The sequence below is a fragment of the Mustela putorius genome, unplaced genomic scaffold, assembly GCF_011764305.1.
Source record: "Mustela putorius furo isolate JIRA1106 unplaced genomic scaffold, ASM1176430v1.1 tig00003909_pilon_pilon_pilon, whole genome shotgun sequence".
NCBI classification, from domain to species: Eukaryota; Metazoa; Chordata; class Mammalia; order Carnivora; family Mustelidae; genus Mustela; species Mustela putorius.
This window is the reverse complement of record NW_025422057.1, coordinates 15,995,900-16,016,087: the sequence shown is the minus strand read 5'-3', so window position 1 is coordinate 16,016,087 and position 20,188 is coordinate 15,995,900. Positions and strand designations below refer to the sequence as shown.

The window sequence follows — 20,188 nt, the reverse complement described above, 5'->3', positions numbered from 1 at the left end:
AGGGCTCTCTGCTCGGCAGGGAGCCTGCTTCCCCCCCCCCCCTCCACCTCTCTGCCTACTTGGGATCTCTCTCTGTCAAATAAATAAACAGGATCTTGGGGGGGGGGGACTACAAATGATGTAGGAATAGCCAACACTTATTTAACACTTACTGTTTATAAGCATTGTACCCTTTTGTTTGCTGGCGTCTGATTTTTGAATATCCAGCACCTGCTAGGCTTAACCGAGGACGCTGGCCGGAGAGGCGTGCGTATTACCTCCCACCTGCAACAGCACAGGCAGGTAAACGGCCATTGCCGTGACAAATAAAATTGGTGCCAAAGTCAACATTTTCGCATGGGTCTGAGCCATAAATCCTGCGGAGTCGACAGCGGGTGGCACAGTGCTCCCCGCTCCACCGCTGGGAGACCCGGAGACCCGCGCAGAAGTAAGTACTTCTATTTGCCTCCCAGGCCAACGCGGTGTTTAAAAAACGCGAGAAGGGGTGCGGGCCCAGGTCCCAGAAGCGCCCGATGCACCTCCCACGGCCCGCGCCGCGCTCGCCGCCTCCCTTCGGTGAAGCTACAGGTGTCCCACGTGGCTCCCACCCCGGGCGCCCCTCCTGCGGGCCTGCAGCGCCCCCTGGCCCGAGCCGAGTCCGAGGGCCAGCACAGCGGCCTCGGCGCCCGCGTCCCGCCGCGCTCGTCCCGGTGAGTCCGAGCTCGGAGCCCGCGCGCCCCGGGCTCCGCCGGCGGCCTCGGAAGGGGCGCGATTACCTGCTCGCGCTCTCGAGGTGGGGATGCTCGGCTCCCAGCCGTCCCTCCCAGCAGCGCTGGCCCGGTGCTGCCCCGCGCGGACGCGGCGGCCCGGCGGCGTTGCGGGCTTTGTTCGGCTTTGTTTGCGCCGCACCTGAGCTCGGCCGCGAGGCCCGCGCGCTGCTCCGGGAAACCGGCGTCCCGGGGAAGAGCGCACCTGGCGGACACCGCCTCCCGGCTCCCGCCCACCGCCCCGGCAGAGCCGGCCCCCGGCCTTGGGACGGGGCGTGCGGCGGGCCCAAGAGCGGGCTCTCCCTTGGGTCCGCGGCACGGGGTCGCAGAACCGAGGGGCGCGGAGCAGAGGTAAGGGAACAGGCCTCGGCGGCTGTGGGTGGAGAAGGGAACCACGTTTTAAAGCCGACCTCCTTGGCACGGTCGCAGTCTCTTAACCTGGAGACTTCGGAAGGGGACATGCCTAAGCTTCCCCCCCCCCCCCCCCCTGCCCGCCGCCTTTTTCAGGGCATATGCTGGTGTTAAGGTGACTTCAATGTAATTTTCTCAGCAGTGAAGTGTCCCCAGCAAAGCCTCTGCCAGTAGAACCCTAGAAGGGCCGGTTGCCCACAAACTTGCCCCTGGGCAATGGGAAATCTAGGGGGATTTGTGTTGATTTTACATACTGGGATCCCCCCACGCTACCTGCTTCCTGCATTTCTCCTTCTGGGGGCTGCACACTTGGTCACCACCTGGGAGAGTAAATGGAAGGGTCTCAGAATTGCACCTTTGAAACTTGCCGGGTGGCATTGGTTTAAAAACATGGTGGGCACCCAGGCAGGAAAGAAGGGAGGTGGCACCTTCCTGCCCGGGTGGAATCTGTGGCTCTCCAGCCAAGAAAGGCCTTTCCCTATTTCCTTCCTCCCAAGCAGGCTCTGGTCCTCTGAAATGCATCACAGATGCCCATGTTTTTACAGGTGAGGAAACAGACCTAGAGAGGGCAAAAGAATGCCCCAAGAGTGAATGAGAGAGCCCCTAGGAACACAGATTCCTGGGTTGTTAATGAGCTGGATAAATGGCACAGTCATTAATTGGCAAGTGAAGACATTAGGGATAAATGGGTGAAATTACAAGAGCATTTTGTTACTGATGCTCCCGTCTTGTGTGTATCTTACAGAGTATATTCATTGTATTCCCAGTTCCTAGCAGGGTGCTGGGCGCAGAGCAGATGCTTACTAGTGTTTGTTGAATAGATGAAATTTCATGTAATTATATCATTGGACGTTTCAACAACATTGTGAGGGGTTTTAGAGCAGTGGTCCTCAAACTTTTGTACTTCTGCACGGCACAGATCCGTTTTTTTAAAAAGTTTCCATCAGGAGGATAACAACATTTTAAAATTTTCTTCCAACTTTTAATTTTATCCCACAAGAATTTTCTTTTTTTCTTTTTGCAAATAAATCCCTCCTATCATCCCCAAGGCTAGTGGAGGTCTCTTGGGGATGCTGCAGAAGGAGGGGGGTGTCTATCCTACCCTAGCTTCTATATCAGGTCTGCTCCCTGGGACAGCCGAATGCACTTGGAAGTCCCTTTCTTTTGTTTAACCCTTCATCTTGTAAACAGCTCCAGGCCTCCTTTTCCACCCACAGAATTACCAGCTGGCCTGCCCTCAGTGTGGCTACTGTCCCGGATCCCTCCTTTCTTTTCCTGATCCCGAGTCCCTCCTCTTCGCTGGGATTTCCCTGCTCTCCATGTAGGAAACTTTGCCCTCACTCGGGGCACTTGTGTATTGTGGTCTCATGTGATCCCGGCATCAACCTTTGCAGGAAAATAGGATGAGTGATGTCACCCTCATTTTTGAGGGAAGGAAATTGAAAGACTGAAGAGAAGGGATTTACTGAGAGGCTCATTTGTGGACTTCGCAAGGTGCAATCGCTCTTTGACCTTGGGTCCCAACTTCTACGAGACCATTTTTCTCGTGTAGAAAAGTTGAAATGATCGTGTCTGCTCTGTGGGTGTTAAATGAAATTAACTTATTAAATGTAATAATTCTTGGGGCATCTGGGTGGCTCAGTGGGTTAAGCCTCTACCTTCAGCTCAGGTCATGATCTCAGGGTCCTGGAATCGAGCCCCACATCGGGCTCTCTGCTCAGCAGGGAGCCTGCTTCCCCCTCTCTCTCTCTCTGCCTGCCTCTCTGCCTACTTGTGATCTCTCTCTGTCAAATAAAATATTTTCAAAAATGTAATAATTCTTTAACATTGTGTATTTAGAAAGTGACCATTAGGAGGGATGTTCACATACTATTTCACTGGATCCCTACAGTACTGCCTGAGTTCCTGAGTTTGTGAAGCAGATTCACCCCAGGTGCTAGATGAAAGACCCTGAGACAGGGGGAGCTGTTGTTTGCAGAGTCACCCGGGTGGTCAGAAGCAGAACTAGTCCGGAATTCTGTCTCTGGACTTCTGGTTTTGCGTGGATTCTCTTATACTTTTATGTCCCAAAGTCCAAAGAACTTGTGTTCTATACAGTTTAAATAAGGGATTTTCAAATATCGTCAGAACAAACATCAAAATCCCTCTTGACTAAGAATGTCTCTTAGCAGGTGTGGCAAGAGTGGGAACCCTGAGTTTCATGCCCGTCTGACCGGGGAATCCGTACAGCACAGTGGTCCTCCCCTGGTGCTGACTTCTGCTTCTCAGACTGTTGGGTTCTAACAATCTGTGGTTCTTTTTCAGGGAGCATGACTTTCCCCTGGGTAGCTTTTTAAAACACTCCCTGCCCTATCAAGCTAGAAACGTTTGGTCCACTTCCTTGGACCTGAACCAAGTGTTTTGCCAAAAGGCCAAGGAAGGTGACTGTTACAGTGAAAGACACCAAGGGCTTCCTGGCTTCAGGCTTTTACCTCAGATTTTAAAGTCTTCCTGTTCAGGTGCTGCCTGTTCTTGTAAAGGGCTCTGATTTCCATCCCGCTGTTTGAGAGGAGGCTGCCCAGGGCTAATCTAATTAATATTTAGGGTTGGCATTGCATATTGTAAGGAGGTAGAAGGGGTTTCCTTTTTCATTTTGAACTTACTTCCAATCATGGAGGAGAAGGCAGGCATTGTCCTGCAAAGCTGCCTCCAGCTCTTGCCAGTCTGGCCCTTTATTTTCAAAAAGTAGCGTTATTTTGGCCTCCGCTTCTTCCTGTGTGAGGGTCAGTGTCAACCCAGTGTTTTGCGGAGCCCTGCGGCCAGCTTCCCTCGCCTGCTGTCCCTGGTGCTGCAGCTGCTGTGTGGCACCGGAAGATGGAGGGGGAGTGGTGAAAAGCAGCTGAGTCCATGTGTGGGCATCCCAGGAGCCTGGGATCGTGTGGGCTTCGCATGGGTAATGGAACAGAAAGGAACAGATGATGAGTGAGGTGTTTGCGTTGGAAGAGTTGACGAGGCTTACCCGGGATGGAACAATCCGTTTCTGCCTTGGGATGTCTAGTAGACCACTCCTTTGCTCAAGAATGCGGGGAGTTCTGGAAACCTTCTCACGTTATGTGCTGAGTGTGGGACTTGCTGGCAGGTATTAGCTTGTGGAAAACTGCCGAAGGGTGGATTCAGGTGGCGGATTTTTAATTATGCTTCTGTTCCTTTACCTTCATCCGCCAGGATCAGGAGGGGGATGGGTGGAACGGAGCACTGGGAGGCTAGAGGAGTCCGATCCGCTGATGAGCTGTGTCACCTGCGGCAAAACAACTTCCCCGTGCCTCAGTTTTCTCATCTGTAAAATGGGGAAAACACGGTCGCCGGCTGACTGTGAGGGTCAAGAAGGGGAAGATGCAGTGCGGATCCCAGTACCGGGCACACGGTGTATTTACCGCTCACTAGATGGTGGTAGCTGTGGGATTTTTACTATGCAGTTCATCCTTTTTAAAAAAAAGTTTTTAGATGCAGGGTTGAATGTAGAATGTGGAATTAGTACTGCAAGCAGGTTTTGGTGTGGGGATGGGAGGAGACGGAAAGTTTGCGATAACGGGCGAGGACAGACAGCAGAGAGTGCAGTTACTACTGCACCAGCACCGAAGTAGCATTCGTTTCCTTTCTCTCGGCATGAAAGAGAATGCGGGGAGTGTCGCAAGCCCAGGGACTCGTCTGGAAGTCGGCGTGATGGTGGTCAGTGTAGCCAGGAAGCACACATCTCGCCTCCTGTGTGCCAGACCCGTGCGGGCGGCTGGGGCTCCTGCAGGGACCAAGACTCCGTCCCTGAGCTTTTTGCCACCGGGCGGGCGAGGTTCTGGCAGGGGCTGTGTGACGAGACAGGCCACACTCTGGGCATAGGGGAGGGAAGTGCTGCTGAGGTCCCAGAGCCAGCACCAGCTGGTCTACACACTTAGCAGGAGGTGGTCGACTTCTTGCACGGATTTGCAGATTGCCAACATAAATTTTGTTTTAATGAGCAGAAACTTAGAACACTCTGGAAGACATTCACCTGGGCATGCTGAGGCACATAAGAGAGCGAGGTGAAGTTGCTTTCGTTTGTCTCATAGCAGAGGGAGGGGACCCCCTGTGTCCTGAGTGCCTTACTAGGCAGCAGGAACCTGCTGTACTTCCTTCCACTGTGTCCTCATGGCAGCCTGGGGAGGCTGCTAGAATCCTGCTTTTATTTAAAAAAAAAAAAAAAAAAAAAAATCAATAAGCCTCAGAGTCAAGTCTTGCACTTGCCCAGGGTCAGAAGCTATGACCCCAGAAAATCATCATGACCCTAATTAAGGAGTAGACAGCATTGAACTGCCCCTTGTCCCCATGCCTTGCCCCTGCCTGGCTCCCGGGAGCAGGTGGGAACCCATCCTTCATCTGTTGTATGGACCAAGAGGAAAGAAAAGGTGCCTTTGGGGGAAAGGAAGATCTGTCTTGCTGGCAGGGGCTGGGCTGGAAACTCACAGGAGCCACGTCGGCCCCGCCAGGCTGTGTCCTCTCTGTCCATCTTCCCCTCTGCGAAACCTCTTGACTTTTTCACTCTTGTGATATTCACTCTCCACTGGCCACTTAGGTGAAGATGTGAGCCTCACGGTCCTTTGAGGCACAGAGACTCTCATTTTAAACTTTCTGGGAAAGCATCTGTATTTCTTGGCGAACGCCGGATTTCCAGGGGCCCTTGCTTACAGCCTACTCAGAATCCTCTGAATGAGGAGTCACGTTCTGTTTCGTGGCTGCAGCTGGGAGACGTGCGTCCCAGCCTCGCAGCGAGAAGGTGGAGGGTGTCTGACGACAGAACTTGTTTCAGTGCCAGTTGTGTTAAAGACCCTCCCATGAGCTGCTGAGGATGAGCAGGAAACTCCCACCCCGTGTTGTGGAGAAATGACACCCGCCAGTGGAGACGTGGGGGTCCAAAGACCCAAGATACACATAGGAGGACTTGGCCCTGCCGCCTCCTCCTCCCCGTTCTTAGCTGCTGGAGAGCACCGTTTACTGAAGACGTTACACGGACTTTCTGATTTGGGTGCATCAGGCAGAAGGGAGGTTCTCTGTCCTGGGCTGCCCCGTTGGGTACCCCACGCTGTGACCGACCACCTTGTCCTCTGCTCTCTTCTCTGGAACCTGGCGGGGGTCGTGGGGGGACCCTGCTGTGCTTCCCTTTCCATATCTCTGCCTGGGATTTTCTCTTCAGAATTGTCTCCCGAGTGAGTGTCAACATTATGTGTTTAATGAAGGAAACTTGAGTAAGACCTACCTGTGGCTGTGCTTTTTTTTTTTTTTTTTTGATGGGCATTTTATGGTGAAGGATAAGACCTTGAATGAATATGGAAACCTCCAAGGCAAAAAATTGAATTTCTAGAACCTATTGTTCAGATATTTTTTAAAATCTCCCTGCTAAATTGGGGGAAAAATCTATCAATTTCATTCTATATGATCCTTATCTCCTTATACTACTTGCAAGTACACTCGCTAAAGTGTAAGACCGTCTGAATTGTACAGCATGTCTTTGTGGTTGAATAGATAATGAAAGATCCATTTCCTGGGCCTCATGGCTAAAATAAGAAGTATGTCTCATGTATGTGCTCTTATAGAATCAAAGTTATAGTCGTTCTTACTAAAAGCTTTTACTTTCTTCCCTTATTTTCCTCAAAAATTGTCATCAGGCCCATGGAACTGAATCTTACCTATGCTATAAACATGATTGGGCAATAATAATTTTTAAAAACCCCTTTTGTTTCTTCTCCAGCCATATTACTTTAAAAATATTTTAATTTTTTAATAAAATAATAAAATTTTTTTAATTTTTAAAGATTTGGTTTATTTATTTGATGCAGAGATAGCAAGAGCAGGAACACAAGCAGGGGGTAGGGCAGAGGGAGAGCGAGAAGCAGGCTTCCCTGCTGAGCAGGGAGCCCGAAGTGGGGCTTGATCCCAGGACCCTGAGATCATGACCTGAGCTAAAGGCAGAGGCTTCACCGGCTGAGCCACCCAGGCGCTGAGGTGCTTTACTTTTTATAATTTAGAAAGTATAGGTTTTGAGAACTTGCTAGAAGGTTTCAGAAAATGAGGACATTGGAAATCAAATCTTCAATCTCTTGGATTCTAACTCCTCATAAGAAACAGAGGCGTTGAGAAGGAAGGACTTTATTCAAGGACATGGGCTGGTCAGGGCCTGGCCAGGCTAGGACCCAGGACTCAACCTTGGGTACAGCGTACCTTCCTGGTGTCTGTGAAGGAGCTTCGGGGGTGGGAGGCTAGGTGTCTGGGAAAGTTGTTAGACCATCCTTTGAAACAAAATCACTGGAGCAAAGTATCCAATGGATCTTTTCCAGGCTAATATGGTTCTTGTGGCAAGGAGGAGCCTCTAGGGCCATCTTTGCGCCCTCGAAAAGGCTGATTAGTTGTCTTCTCATTTGGGGGTGACCTGGGGGGTACACAGAGCTAATTGCTGATGCTTTTTTTTCCTGTCCTGCCCTGTAGGTAAATCAACATGCCCTCTTCCCTGTTGCTGGAAGTCCTCTTCATTTTCCTATTTTCTGGAGGTAAGTTTGGTCAGGAATAAGGTGTTGAGGGGTTTAGTTTGCTTCATTTCCTGTCGATTTTAACTTCTAGAGGCCTCTCAAATACATCTGCAACTCTCTACTTCACGGCCACCTACCTAGTGTAAGCCCCATCGTCTTGTGCTTGGACCACTGCAGTAGTCTCCCAGTTGGTCTCCCTGGTTCCACCTGGTTCTGCTCCACACCACTGTGCACAGAATAGTCATTTCAAAATGTAAATCTGGGGTGCTGGGTGGCTAAATTGGTTAGGCGTCCAACACTTGATTTTGGCTCAGGTCATCTCAGGGTCATGAGATCGAGCCCCACATTGGGCTCTGCAATCAATGGGAGGTCCACTGGAGATTCTCTCCCTCTCCCTCTGCCTTCCACACACCCCCACCATGCTCTCCCTAAAATAAAAAAATAAATCTTTAAAAAAAAATGCGAATCTGATCATGCCTGGACCCCTCTCCACCCCTACACCCTGCCTAGATTTTTTTAAAAAGTTTATTAGAGAGAAAGCAAGAGCGAGCAGTGGGGAGGCTCAGACGGAGAGGGAGAGCAGGCTCGATCGAGTGTGGGGATCGATCCCAGGACCTGAGATCATGACTGGAGTTGAAGCCAGATGCCTGGGTACCCAGGTGCCCCTTGCCTCAAATTTCAAATGATACCTCATTGCTCTAAAGAGACTTTGCTTGATCGGACCCCAGGCCCCCAGGCATCGTCTGGCACCATCTCCCTCCATGCCGCAGCCCTTTTTCCTTCCAGTCCCGCCCAGCCCCCTTGCTCCCCTTCTGCCTGGGGCGTTCTCAGTTACGGTGACACCTCTGCCTAGATCACCCCTTCACCCAACACTGCCAGCCCAGTAAACTACGCATCCGTCAGCACCCAGCACAGTTCCTCCTGGTCCCCCAGGTCAGGCCATTTCCTCAAAGACCTGTAGCCCCGGGTACCTCTGCTATGTAGTCCTTCTATGTGAATTTTTAAAGACTCAGTGTCCATCTTCTGTACCAGATAGAAGCTCCATGAGAAAGAGATTCTACATGTTGTGTATTCACCATTGCATAATCTTGGCACTCGGCACCCAGCACCGGACCTGGCGCACAGAAGTGTTCCAGAAGTGCACAGATGAATGAATAATGGAGCAAAGCAACTTTGTTTTTACTCCCCTCTGGAGCTCTAGCCTTGTTAAAAGTAGAGAGGAATCAGAGTTCAGATTAGTCCTACAAGTAAGAACAAGTGGGCAGGGTACCCAGCCATCCCAGTCTAGCTCAGGGTCCTCTTGTGGTCTCTGAGACTCTGCTATGTTGAACCCTGTCACCACCAGCCTGGTCCCTGCGCGCTGCGAGGTAAGAGAGGCTGGAAGAAGGTGGGTGGTTGCTCAGCCTGTCAGCCTCCCTCTCTAAGCCATGTGGGTAGACGGTGTAACATTGTAGCTTCGTGGTGAGGGGCCTGGGGAGGAATGAGATATGTTTGGGGACAGGGCCTGAATGTGGTCCCCGGAGGCTCAGGCTCTGGTTCTGCTCTAGCTCATTGCAGAGTTCGCCTTTTACAGCCCCATCCAGTTTACAGAGCGCTTGTCCTGTCCATCTCTGGGTTGGACAGATGAGGTCGGGGAGGCCCAGTGAGGCCTGTGACTTGCCCAGGGTCACAGAGCTGTTGGGAGCAGAGCTGGGACAAATGTCTCTCTCCTGACTTCTGGGCTGGCCTCATCACTCAGGGGTCCTCTCGGGAAGAGAAGGTGCAGGAATCATTAGACTAGGCCTCTGCTCTCATCGGTAGAGTCCAACATTCATCAGCTCCCTATTTCAGAGGGAAGCCCTGCAAAATTCTGAGTAACGTCCTAGGGGAGCCATGGGGACATCACCCATGGCACCAGGAGGGGTCATCTGAAGCCTGGCACAGACCATAACTGCTGAGCACGTGGTAGAGAAGGACACATTGGCTGAGTGACATCTTTAGTGAGTGGTCTCTGGTCACCAAGCTCCTCTGCCTTCCTCTCAGGGAGAGGCTGCTGGCCTGTCTCCAGCTGGGGAATTTGCTGGTAAGACTTATAAAAAGGTCCAGCACTTTCCTGTTCTTTGTAGGGCCTTGGAGATTCCTTGGCTGTTGGGCCCTTTGCAATACTTCATGGACTTATTCGGGAAACCTTAGTGCATGTCCGTGGTGCACAGAGAGCTGGGCTAGGCTTTGCAGAGGACGGATGGAAGCATTCCTGCCCTCGGGAGCTCCCAGGGCGGCTGGGCTGATGGGAGCAGCTCGGCCTGATAGGGAGGGGGCAGCCGGGCTGAGTGAGCCTGCCAGAAGCCGAGAGCCTCTGTGTTCTGGAAGACCAGTATGCTGAATTATTGGGTGAATTTTCAGGTTTTGAAGCATTGCCCAGCCTCTGTCTTAACATGTGCCATTTTTTATGCAAGTGAAAGGGTGGTGTTTTTTTTTTCTCCCCATAAACCCAGTCTACAATCTTTATTTGTAGTTTGTCTTGTTTCTGCCTCTGGTGGCAAAACCGCAGTGGCAGATTGTCCCAGACCCCACGAACGATATTTGATGGCTCTTGTCTGTGGGGTAACAGCTGGTTCAGCATTTTGGCCAAGAACCATCTTATGTGAGTGAGATTGGGAACAGGGCAGATCAGGTGAGCAGAAACCGACTGCTCGAAGGCTAGGTGGGGAGAGCTGGGAAATACTTTTGTTTGCACTGGGGAGTAGGGAGTGGAAAGGAGCCAGAGAAGATGGGGCTGGGTCGAGCCCAGGGGGCGGCTGACTAAGGGGGGCAGGGGGTGTCTCAAGCAAGAGGCGTCCCCATCCTAGACCCTGACTTTTTCTTTTGGTTTCTCCCTCCTAATCACTTTCTTGGCAGTCACAGAGCCCCTTGGGCCCAACATACTGGCCTGGTGGGAATCACCAGACCCTACTCCCCATTCCCATGTTCCCAGCAGTGCCCCCGTGCCCAACGTGCCTTCATCTGCCCCCCCCCCCCCGCCTGGCCTGCTCCCCTGCTCCCCTGCTCTGCCCACCTCATTTTATTTCCTCTGTGCTCACCCACCACACGTGGACATTGATAAAGCCCGGGGACTTCTGCCACTAGACATCAACTGTGTGCACGTGGCGTCTCGAAATAGCCCTCCAAGTGGCACCTCGTGGCCTTCAGGACATCCACCAGGATTGGCTCACGTTCAGCAGGCCTGGGGCTTCCTTGACATATTACCCCTGCTCTCAGAGTTCTTTTGTAAATCAAACAACATTACCATTTTCCTGGACATCCTGTAAGAGAAGGAAAGATGTATTCACGGACTTCCTCCCCCAAAACTTCTTGGCCCTTGTTCGTAGTAATAGCGCTGAATAAATTTACCAGTGTTGACTCATAGCTCCGTCTCGCCAGGATTTGTTATCCCCACGGTTCCTCCATCACAAGTCAACCCGAAAGGAGACCCCGATGGGCCTTTTCCCCTCTCCCTGTTCTTCCTTCGAGTTCCTTCCCAGGTCTGATACTGCAGGGGCAGAGGCTGTCAGCAGCTTTAGGACTCTTCATTCGTGTGGCCAAATTGTTTCCTAAAAGGGTTGTACCAGTGTTCACCGCCATCACGGGGAAGGTTTCTCCCGATTTGATCTTTCCCCATTTGCATTTAAGTGTAGAAGCTGGTCGATTCATTTCACAGTTAAAAGGGTATCTCATGGTTTGGGTCAAAAACATTTTGTCACCTGTTCAAACATTTTCCCTGTGCTTGTCTATGAATTGGATGTTTATATCCAAGGTTAGTTTTTATGGCAAGGTGCTGTACCCTGAAGGGGTGGGCATCCAGTTATCATGCCTAACCAGGGGCAGAACTCATCAGAATCACACCTCACCTTCTATATATATTTTTTTAATTTTTTGCTTCAAAATACCCAAATTTAAATACCAGGTTACCTGACAGAAGTGAAGTAATTGGAGGGGTTTCTTTATGCTGTCCATCTGGTGACTTTTGAGATGCAACATCCTTAAATTCCTTCACATTCCGGTTTTCCCTTCTACTACCCGTTGGTTCTGGTCACATAATGTGGACTAAGACTCCTCCCCTTTCTGCTTTGCATTGACTGCTTCTGGTGTCTTCTCTCCTAGTACCCCTGTCTCATGCGCTTCAGGAAGTCCACGTAAGCAGGGAGACCATTGGGAAGATTTCAGCCGCCAGCAAAAGTAAGCCCATGTGTTCTTCAACCTTCTAGACCCCCATGCTGGCCTCTGCATGACTCCAGAATGCTCCTGCCTCACTCCCATCTTCCTCTGACATTGTGGCCAGAGTCATTTTCTCCAAACAGGCCTGATCCGGGTCTCTATCCTGGGTGAAAACCTTGGGTAAATTCTTGTTGCTGAATTTCTTGGTCTTGCTTGGGAGTCCTCGGCTATGTGACCACCATCTCCCCAACCAGCCTCCTCCCACCATGTTCCTGCCTCTTCCTCCCTTTTCAACATCCCCTCCACCTGCTCAAGCCACACCAGCCTGTTCCCAGAGACGTTGCGTGTCCCTTGTCTCCCTCTCTGCTGAAATCCCCTTTAGTCAGTGCCTTCTGGGTGGTGCCTTTTCTCTGGTGCTTCTCTGATGTCCGCTCTCCTCCATCCTGATGGGGAGGTGGTAGGGCATGGATTCTGGAGCTAGACAGCCTGAGTTTGCTTCCTAGCTCCACTGCTTACTTGTACTTTGGCCTTAGGGAAGTTACTGAATCGCCCTGTGCTCTTCTTTCCTCCTCTCTCCGCCGGCAATAAAAACCATACATTTATTTAGGAGTGGGGTGGGGATCTAGGGAGCTGATAGCTAAAGGGTATAGAGTTTCTATCCTTTTTTTTTTTTTTAAATATTTATTTATTTATTTATTTGACAGAGAGAGAGAGAGAGAGAGAGATCACAAGTAGGCAGAGAGGCAGGCAGAGAGAGAGAGGGAAGCAGACTCCCCACAGAGCAGAGAACCCGATCTCAGGCTCAATCCCAGGAACCTGAGATCATGACCTGAGCCGAAGGCAGAGGCTCAACCCACTGAGCCACCCAGGCGCCCCTAGAGTTTCTTTTTGAGGTGATGGAAAATGTTCTAAATTTGACTGTGGTGAGGATGGAATGTATCTGTGAATATACTAAAAGTCACCGAATCATATATTTTATTTTATTTTTGAGAGAGAGAATGCACGAGCTGGGGAGGGGCAGAGAGAGAGGGAGAGAGAGCTCCCCAAGGAGGGTCGACGCTCCGCACAGAGCCCACCTAGCGCAGGGCTCAGCCTCACAGCCCTGAGATCATGACTGGAGCTGAAATCAAAACATGCTTAACCAGCTGAGCCACCCAGGTGCCCCCTGAAGTATATATTTTAAATGGATGAATTCCTTGGTATGTGAATCGTATCTCAATAAACCTGTTAAAAATTTTTTTTTAAAAATAGCAGTCTGTCTTAGGGTGCTTATAAGAAAGTGCTGGGGGCAGTGCATGACAAAGAGGGAAGACCCAGTCAGTGCTGCCCTCACTTGAACTCTGGGATAATGCAGCTTCAGGTACCAGGGTTTCTGGCTGGATCCTGGACTAGATTGTGGCCCCCAAGGGCTGGGACCAAGGATCTTTAGTATCCCTCACTGGTCCAGTAGCCCCTCCTCTCCTTGGCGCTCCGTTCCCATTGCTGAGTTAGACTCCTCCAATAGTACACAGACTTCTGCGCAAGGCCTGTTTGTCAACTTTGTGCCCGCTGTGGGGGCGGGGGAGTGTACTTGCTGCTGCAGAGGAGAGCTGCCTCTGGCTGGGGCCTTCTCCTGTGTTATTTTCGTGCATGGGCTAAGAAGAGCAGCAGCCTGATGTACCCTGAAGTTGTCTCTGCCTCCACTCTGCTTCAGGAGGGCACCCCTCTGGGGATTGGAGGGCAGGGAGGCCGGTTGTCAGCCACTGTGTTCCACTCTCCCTAGTGATGCAGTGCTCGGCGGCAGTGGACCTCCTGTTTCTGATCGACGGATCGCACAGTGTCGGGAAGGGGAGCTTTGAGAGGTCTAAGCACTTTGCCATCACGGTCTGTGACGCTCTGGACATCAACCCTGAGAGGGTGAGTGCAAGCCTTATCATCCTTGCATTCGGGCATCTTGGGTTGCAAGCGACAGAAATCCAGTTCTAAGCAGAAGAAGACATTCACGGGCGCCTGGGTGGCCCAGTGGGTTACGCATCCGACTCTTGATATGCGCTTGGGTTGTGGTCTTCTGTGGTGTCGGGGTTAGGGAGCGAGCCCGCCTCGGGGGCTGGGGAGTCTCCCTCTCCCTCTGCCCCTTCCCCGGCTCATGTGTGTGCAAGCTATCTCTCTCTCTTTCCCAAATACATACATACATACATACATACATACATACATACATACATACGTATGTTTTTAAAGCAAATAGAAGAAGAAGAAGAGAACATTTTGTTGGCTTGTGGAACAGGAACACCAAGAGGGTGGTCCTGGTTCTAGGCATGGTAGGGTCTGAAGCCTCATTCAGTCTCTTTTTCTCCTCAGTTTTGCGTTCCTTGTTTGGCTTCCTTCCCACGCAGCCTCTCCTTACACAGCACATTTGCCCTGTACTGCCTTTCAAGCAACTGATCCCAGTAAAAGGAAAATGGATTTCTTTCCCTGCGCCCGCAGCGGACGGTCTCCGAGAGGGCTGCTATTGGCCAAGGCACAAGTCTCATGACAGTCCCTTTCCCAGTCCTAGTAGTCAGCGGGGAAAGATGCTCTGGCCACGTGAGTCACGGGCTGACGCACCTTCTTGATTCCCCACTGGGAAGAGGAGCTTGTGGAGGAGCGGGAAAGGGAAAGCATACTGAGGCAGACAAAAACTCTCCCTCTGAAAGGCAGAGCCTTTGTATGAAGTGGGGCTCCTACCCCACACGTTCACTTGAGAGGAGCTACTCCTGCCGGAGTGAATCCAGCCAGTTTGTTCATCTCGTGCTCTCCCTGGCTCTGGGGAGCTGCTCTCAAGCAGCAGCAGACTGTGCTAACTGTGGCTCCCACTGCTGAAAGGGGCATCTTGGGACAACCCAATAGAAAAATGAACAATGAACACAGTTCCCAGAAATTGAAACAGAAGTAGCCCTTAGACGCAGGAAAAGATGCCCAACCTCACTCACTCTAACAGTACAACTTCCACCAAAATACCATTTTCACTTTCTGGATTAGCAAAATCCCAGTTTGGTGACCTGCCCCGTTGGCAGATCTATAGAAGCGGGTTCGTGCCGGCGATGGGAGTATAACCTGGTGCGACCTCCAGGGAGGGAGTCTGGCAGCGTCCATTGGAATTACAAAGGCGTGGACCCTGTGGCTCAAGAATTCCACCCCATGGAATGTGTTCTACAGATACTCCCACAGATGCAAAGTGTTGGACAGTTATTCCTTGCAGAGTTGTTTGTTTATGATCATAAAACATTTCAGGTCATGCAAACGCCCACTCACAGGTGACAGGTGAATTCATTAGGGTACATTCATAAGGGAAACATCGGGCAGCGGTAGAAAGTGAATGGGGAAGTTCTCTTAGATGGAGGGGCACCAACCCAGATGAGACTAAAAAGTAAGAGGCAAATGGCATATGTAATGTGTGACTTTTTATGAAAAAGGGAGGAAAAAGTCTGTGTTGGTACTTGGAGAGATCTGTGAAGAGGCTGAGAACAGTGGTTCGCTGTTGAGCAGAGGGGGTGCAGATCCAGTGGGGGGACTCAACCGTTTTACTTTTTTTTAAATACTTGATGGATTTTGAGCCGTGTGAACCTACTCCAAAGTCAAAATTTAAGAAGGGTGTTTTGATCTGAAAAGCCATTCTTAACTTGAATTAGAGACTACTTGCAAACAGGTTGCAGAAGGAAGTGGTTTTCCAAGATGACATTCCATGGTTAATCCCAGAAAAACCTCTAGGACTGAAGAGCAAAAGTGGCTTTTAATGAAAGCCGGATTTTCTCCAGAATGGCAGGTAGTTTGGGGAGAGTGAGCCCATCACCCTGGTCTGCCCGCCATCTGGCATGGCCGTCTGAAGACACCAGAGCAGATTCTATTCCATTTGGGCTTGGGCAGCCTGGAAGTTCCAACCGTGAAGCCATCGCAGGTCCTCAGAGGACCAGGGCCACAGACTGCTGAATCCCCATCTTCTTCTGCACAGTGTACTGCTTTCCAAAGGAGGCGATTCCCCCCATGAGGTTTCCGTAGTTATTTGTGGAGGAAGAGCCATAAAAACCAAATGCTTGATGTCGGCAGTGATGTAGTGTGTGTCCTGAAATGGGAGGCCTGGAGGCCCCAGAGGATGGTAGGTTGGGAGAGAAGAGCTGTGTGGAGTATAGGTGAACATTTTACTGATGAAGAAACAGACTCAGAGAGGCTAAGTAACTGCCTGGGGTCACACAGTAATCAGAGGAAACAGCTAAGTGTGGAAGAACTGAGGATCTTGACCCTGAGCTCAGGACTTGCTCTGTTAGGTCCTTTGTCCCTCCCAGTGGGTAGCCCCTGGGTCAAGATGAGGTGACACCAAGAAGTCATACCCTATTGCATGGCAAATGGATAGCTGGTATAGTGGCACTGTGTGTGTGTGTGTGTGATGTGTAAGGGGTGGGCACTGATGGAATTCAGCATCCTCCAACAGGGTAAGAAAACCACCACAAAAGACTTCATGGCTGGTGTGCACCGGTGCAGCTGTGTCAACCACAGGTTCTCCAGAACTTGGGGAATTAAAGCTTGGTGCTGCCAGACCACATTTAAAATGTGGCATTATTTCCGGAGGCTGATTTTTAGGCTAGAAATGGGCAAACCACTCAGTACCCATCACAAGGAGCCAGAACAGTGAGAGCCCTGGAAACTTCCATAGATGAAGGAAGCCGATGATGACGTTCAGGCGAAAGAGGGTGTAGAGTGGCTCTATTTCATTCAGACAGAATCTGGGCATTCAGAGAGTTCTCTTGGGGCTAGACCTGAGAAAAACTTTCTCCAGCAAGATTCGTTGAGCAAAGGGTTTGGGGGCTGGCGGCTCTGTTTGAGTGAGCTAGTGAGCCGCTGGACCTTGAGCTTGAGCCATTCCGACTTGCTGGAATGCTAGCAAAGGGTGTTTGCAGGAGAGCCTCTAAAGATGGTTTGATCTGATTCGTGCTTGAGGCTTTCTGTATTTGCTGCTGCATTTCTGTGCCTCTTTATACCTCCATGTACAAGGGATCTGCGCCTTTTTTTCCTTTCTAAAATTTAGTTTTCAAGGTGCTGTAAGGTAAGGCTTGTTATGGATGTTGTGTTGTGGAGATGGATGGAAGGTGTTTGAAGTCTTCCTCCCAGTGATTAAAAGCTGAGAAGTTTGCTTCCTGGCTCCAGTACAGTGACTGCAGCAGAGTGATTACAGAGCGCGAGAAATCCGGGCAGGCTTGCCCTTGAGCATACAGTCAACTGAAGATAAAAGGAAACTGCTTTGCTCCCAAACCACCAATTACATTAAATGTCTTAACCACTGACTCAAGTTATTTCTGTCTTGTTTTGTTTTGAAGTTGTATCCTTCCTGTTTAATTCAAGTAAATACACCCAGCTGCTGGTCTCCGGGGAGTTTTTTTTTAACTCAATAATCCATTCACATGGTTCAATTAAAACGCAGTCAATGCCTAGTTTCCCTCCTGCTCATATATTTTCCATCTGCCCAGTTTTCCTACCTGCTTGCTTTTTTTTTTTTTTTTTTAAAGATTTTATTTATTCAACAGAGAGAAATCACAAGTAGGAGAGGTAGTCAGAGAGGCAGGCAGAGAGAGAGGAAGGGAAGCAGGCCCCCTGCTGAGCAGAGAGCCCGACGAGGGACTCGATCCCAGGATCCTGAGATCATGACCTGAGCCGAAGGCAGCAGCTTAACCCACTGGGCCACCCAGGCACCCCTTGCTTGCTTTTTTTTTAAAAGAAGATTGATTGATTGATTTGAGAGAGAACATGCGTGCAGGCATGGTTGGGAGGGGCAGAGGGAGAGAGAGTCTCAAGCCGACTCCATGCTGAGTGTGCTGCCCCACGCTGGGCCCGATCCCACAACCCTGAGATCACGACCAGAGCTGAAACCAAGAGTCGGACATGTAACCGACTGTGCCCCCCAGGCGCCTGTCCCTATCAGCTTTCTTGAGCATCCTTCCAGAACCACTTCTCCAAACACAAGCAGTATGAAGTGTACCATGCTATATTCACTGTTCTATCCTTTGCCTTTTTCTCTTCACGGTATCTTGGAAGTCTTTCCATATCTAAGTATATAAGTAACATAGGCATTAATATAGATCTATATTATTTTTTACAGCTTATTAACATTCTGTCATAAGGATTTCCTGAGGTTTAATTAACCAATCCCCTACTGATGGACATTTGATATTACAAATACATGGTGAGCCTGTAAATCCATTATTTCACACATAAGTATATCTGCAGGATGAACTCCAAGTAGCCCTATGTAATTGTAACTTTGTAACTTCTTTTAAAAGATTATTTATTTGAGAGAGAGGGAATGAGTGAGAGAGAGCCCAAGTAGGGTAAGGGGCAGAGAGAGAAGCAGACTTCCCCCTGAACAGGGAGCCTGTTGCTGGACTGTGTCCCAGGACCCTGGGATCATGACCTGAGCCAAAGTCATGATGACCTGACCTGAGCTTATCTGACTGAGCCACCCAGACTTCCCTGCAGTTGTAACTTCCAATAAATATTGACAAATTGCCCTCCATGGATGCAGTAACATTTATGTTCTTACCAGCAATGTTTGAGAACTTGCTAGTTTCCTTTGCAAACATTGTATTTAGCTTTTTGCAACATCTCCATGTGGTACAGTTAAGCATCTTCTCTCATACTAAAGAGACGTTCGTGTTTCCTGTGCAATCCCTGTTCATATACTTTGCCCATTTCTTCTAATGTGTTGTTGGTCTTTAACATATCAATTCCTAGGCACTTTTTACATATTGGGAGAACTAACCCTGTGCCTCTGACTTGAGTTGCAAACTAATTTTCCATTTGTCTTCATTTTTTATTGCATGATGGCATGTTTTGCCCTGCAGAACTTTTCCTTATGCAGTCAGATTTATCAGCCTTTTCCTTTATGGCTTCTGGATTTCAAGGCATAGGAAGGCCTTTTTCCACTTTGAAGTTATGAAGAAATTCTCTCTAGTTTCCTTCCAGAACTTTCACAGTTACATTTTTTCACATGTAGATCCTGACTCCGTTCGTGATTGAGGCTCTGTTTTGTAGGTGGCTGTTCAGTTGTCCCAGTTTCGCTGGACCGTCTCTTCCCCACTAGTTGGAGATGGCGCTTGAACCCAAGCTAATTTCCAGGGAGATTTCCAAAGGATTTTGTTCCTCAGAATCTCCTGAGCTTCTCTGCTGCTGTTTTCCAGCGTCCACCTCCCACACACGCCCACCCAAGACAAATTTCTTCCTCCTGTAGATGCTTATGAGTGCCTCCCTAGAACTCCCTGTTGAACCAAGATCCTTTGGGCTGTGCTCGCCGGGAGCAGGTGCAGCTGGCCTGCTGGGGCGGAGTGCTTTGATGGTCCCCAAAGCACCAGGCCTGCTCCGGGATTGGCAGTGCAGGAATTCAGGTAGTAGGTAAAAGGCAGCCTGGTTGCTTAAATATGAATCAGACGGCCTGTTTGCAATCTTGGCCAGAACTGGGGACAGGTGATAGAGTAGTAGCTGAGAATGCAGTTTCTTGAGGGGCTTTAGAGAGCCAGTGACTGGGTTCAGGGCGTGGGCCCTCGAGAGGAGGCCTAAACGCGTATAGCCTTTTTTGCTCAAGACTGACTGGCGTCCTCAGAGCCCAGAAAGTGACTTTATTCAGTTTCCCTTCTCTGGTTTTGGAAGGCGTTGGCGTTTCTCCAGCGGCCTCCGGAGCGAGGCTGCAGAGTCCGTCTGGCATCACCCATGGCTCTGGCTCCTTCACCTGCAGGGTCACTTCAGCTTCAGTGTTGCTTGTCCTCCAGGGTGACTCTGTTCTGAGAGCGGGCCTTTCCCCAGTGTGGCGACTGCCCCCTGCCCATCCCCCCACCCCAAGGATGCATGTGTGGTGGCTGTGGCACCCCGGGTGCATTCTGCTGCAAGCCCGTGCTGGCTGAGAGGGCAAGCCTCGTGGCTGAGGCTTAGCGAGGGCTGGAGGCACATTAGGAGGGTCCAACGGCCCAGTGTCCCCCTCTCACTAGCCCTGGGCCAGACCTGTGTCCTCTCTGCAGTTCAGTTCCTCCAGCAGCCCCCTGAGTATTGATGGCACCTGGGTGGGTTCAATGAAATAACGCGTGAGATTGCTGAAAACAGTGCCTGCTCCTGGGAGGCCTTTGGACATGTGACCAGAGACCCTGCCCTAGAGATGCTGACAGCCCAGGCCTGAGGGCTGCCGGAACGTGGGCTGAGAAGTTTGAACTGGTGGTTGTCCGCACGGCACGCGGGCCGACTCCCTGTTTCCTTCCAGATGCTCTTCCTGGTCTTCGGAACCTTCTTTTAGGGACACTGGAGAAAGCCCTGGCACTGGTAGTTGTTGAGTGG

At 50.5% G+C, this 20,188-nt stretch overlaps 1 protein-coding gene across 8 annotated transcripts in view; it reads left to right on the top strand.

Annotated features, from left to right (window-relative positions):
• Positions 1-290: 290 nt before the first annotated feature.
• The window catches only part of VWA2 (von Willebrand factor A domain containing 2), a 46,038-nt gene continuing 26,140 nt past the window's right edge, over positions 291-20,188 (top strand). Inside the window, exons 1-5 of one of the 8 annotated variants that reach the window (XM_004763820.3) lie at positions 362-427; positions 1,658-1,702; positions 7,650-7,711; positions 11,810-11,884; positions 13,626-13,759. In XM_004763820.3, the coding sequence (XP_004763877.2) occupies positions 7,660-7,711; positions 11,810-11,884; positions 13,626-13,759 (261 nt within the window). In that variant the 5' untranslated portion in view covers positions 362-427; positions 1,658-1,702; positions 7,650-7,659. Of the gene's footprint in view, positions 428-449; positions 1,098-1,657; positions 1,703-7,649; positions 7,712-11,809; positions 11,885-13,625; positions 13,760-20,188 lie in introns of those variants that run through there. The other 7 variants (XM_013062118.2, XM_013062119.2, XM_045069051.1 and 4 more) reach the window with 7 other exon arrangements.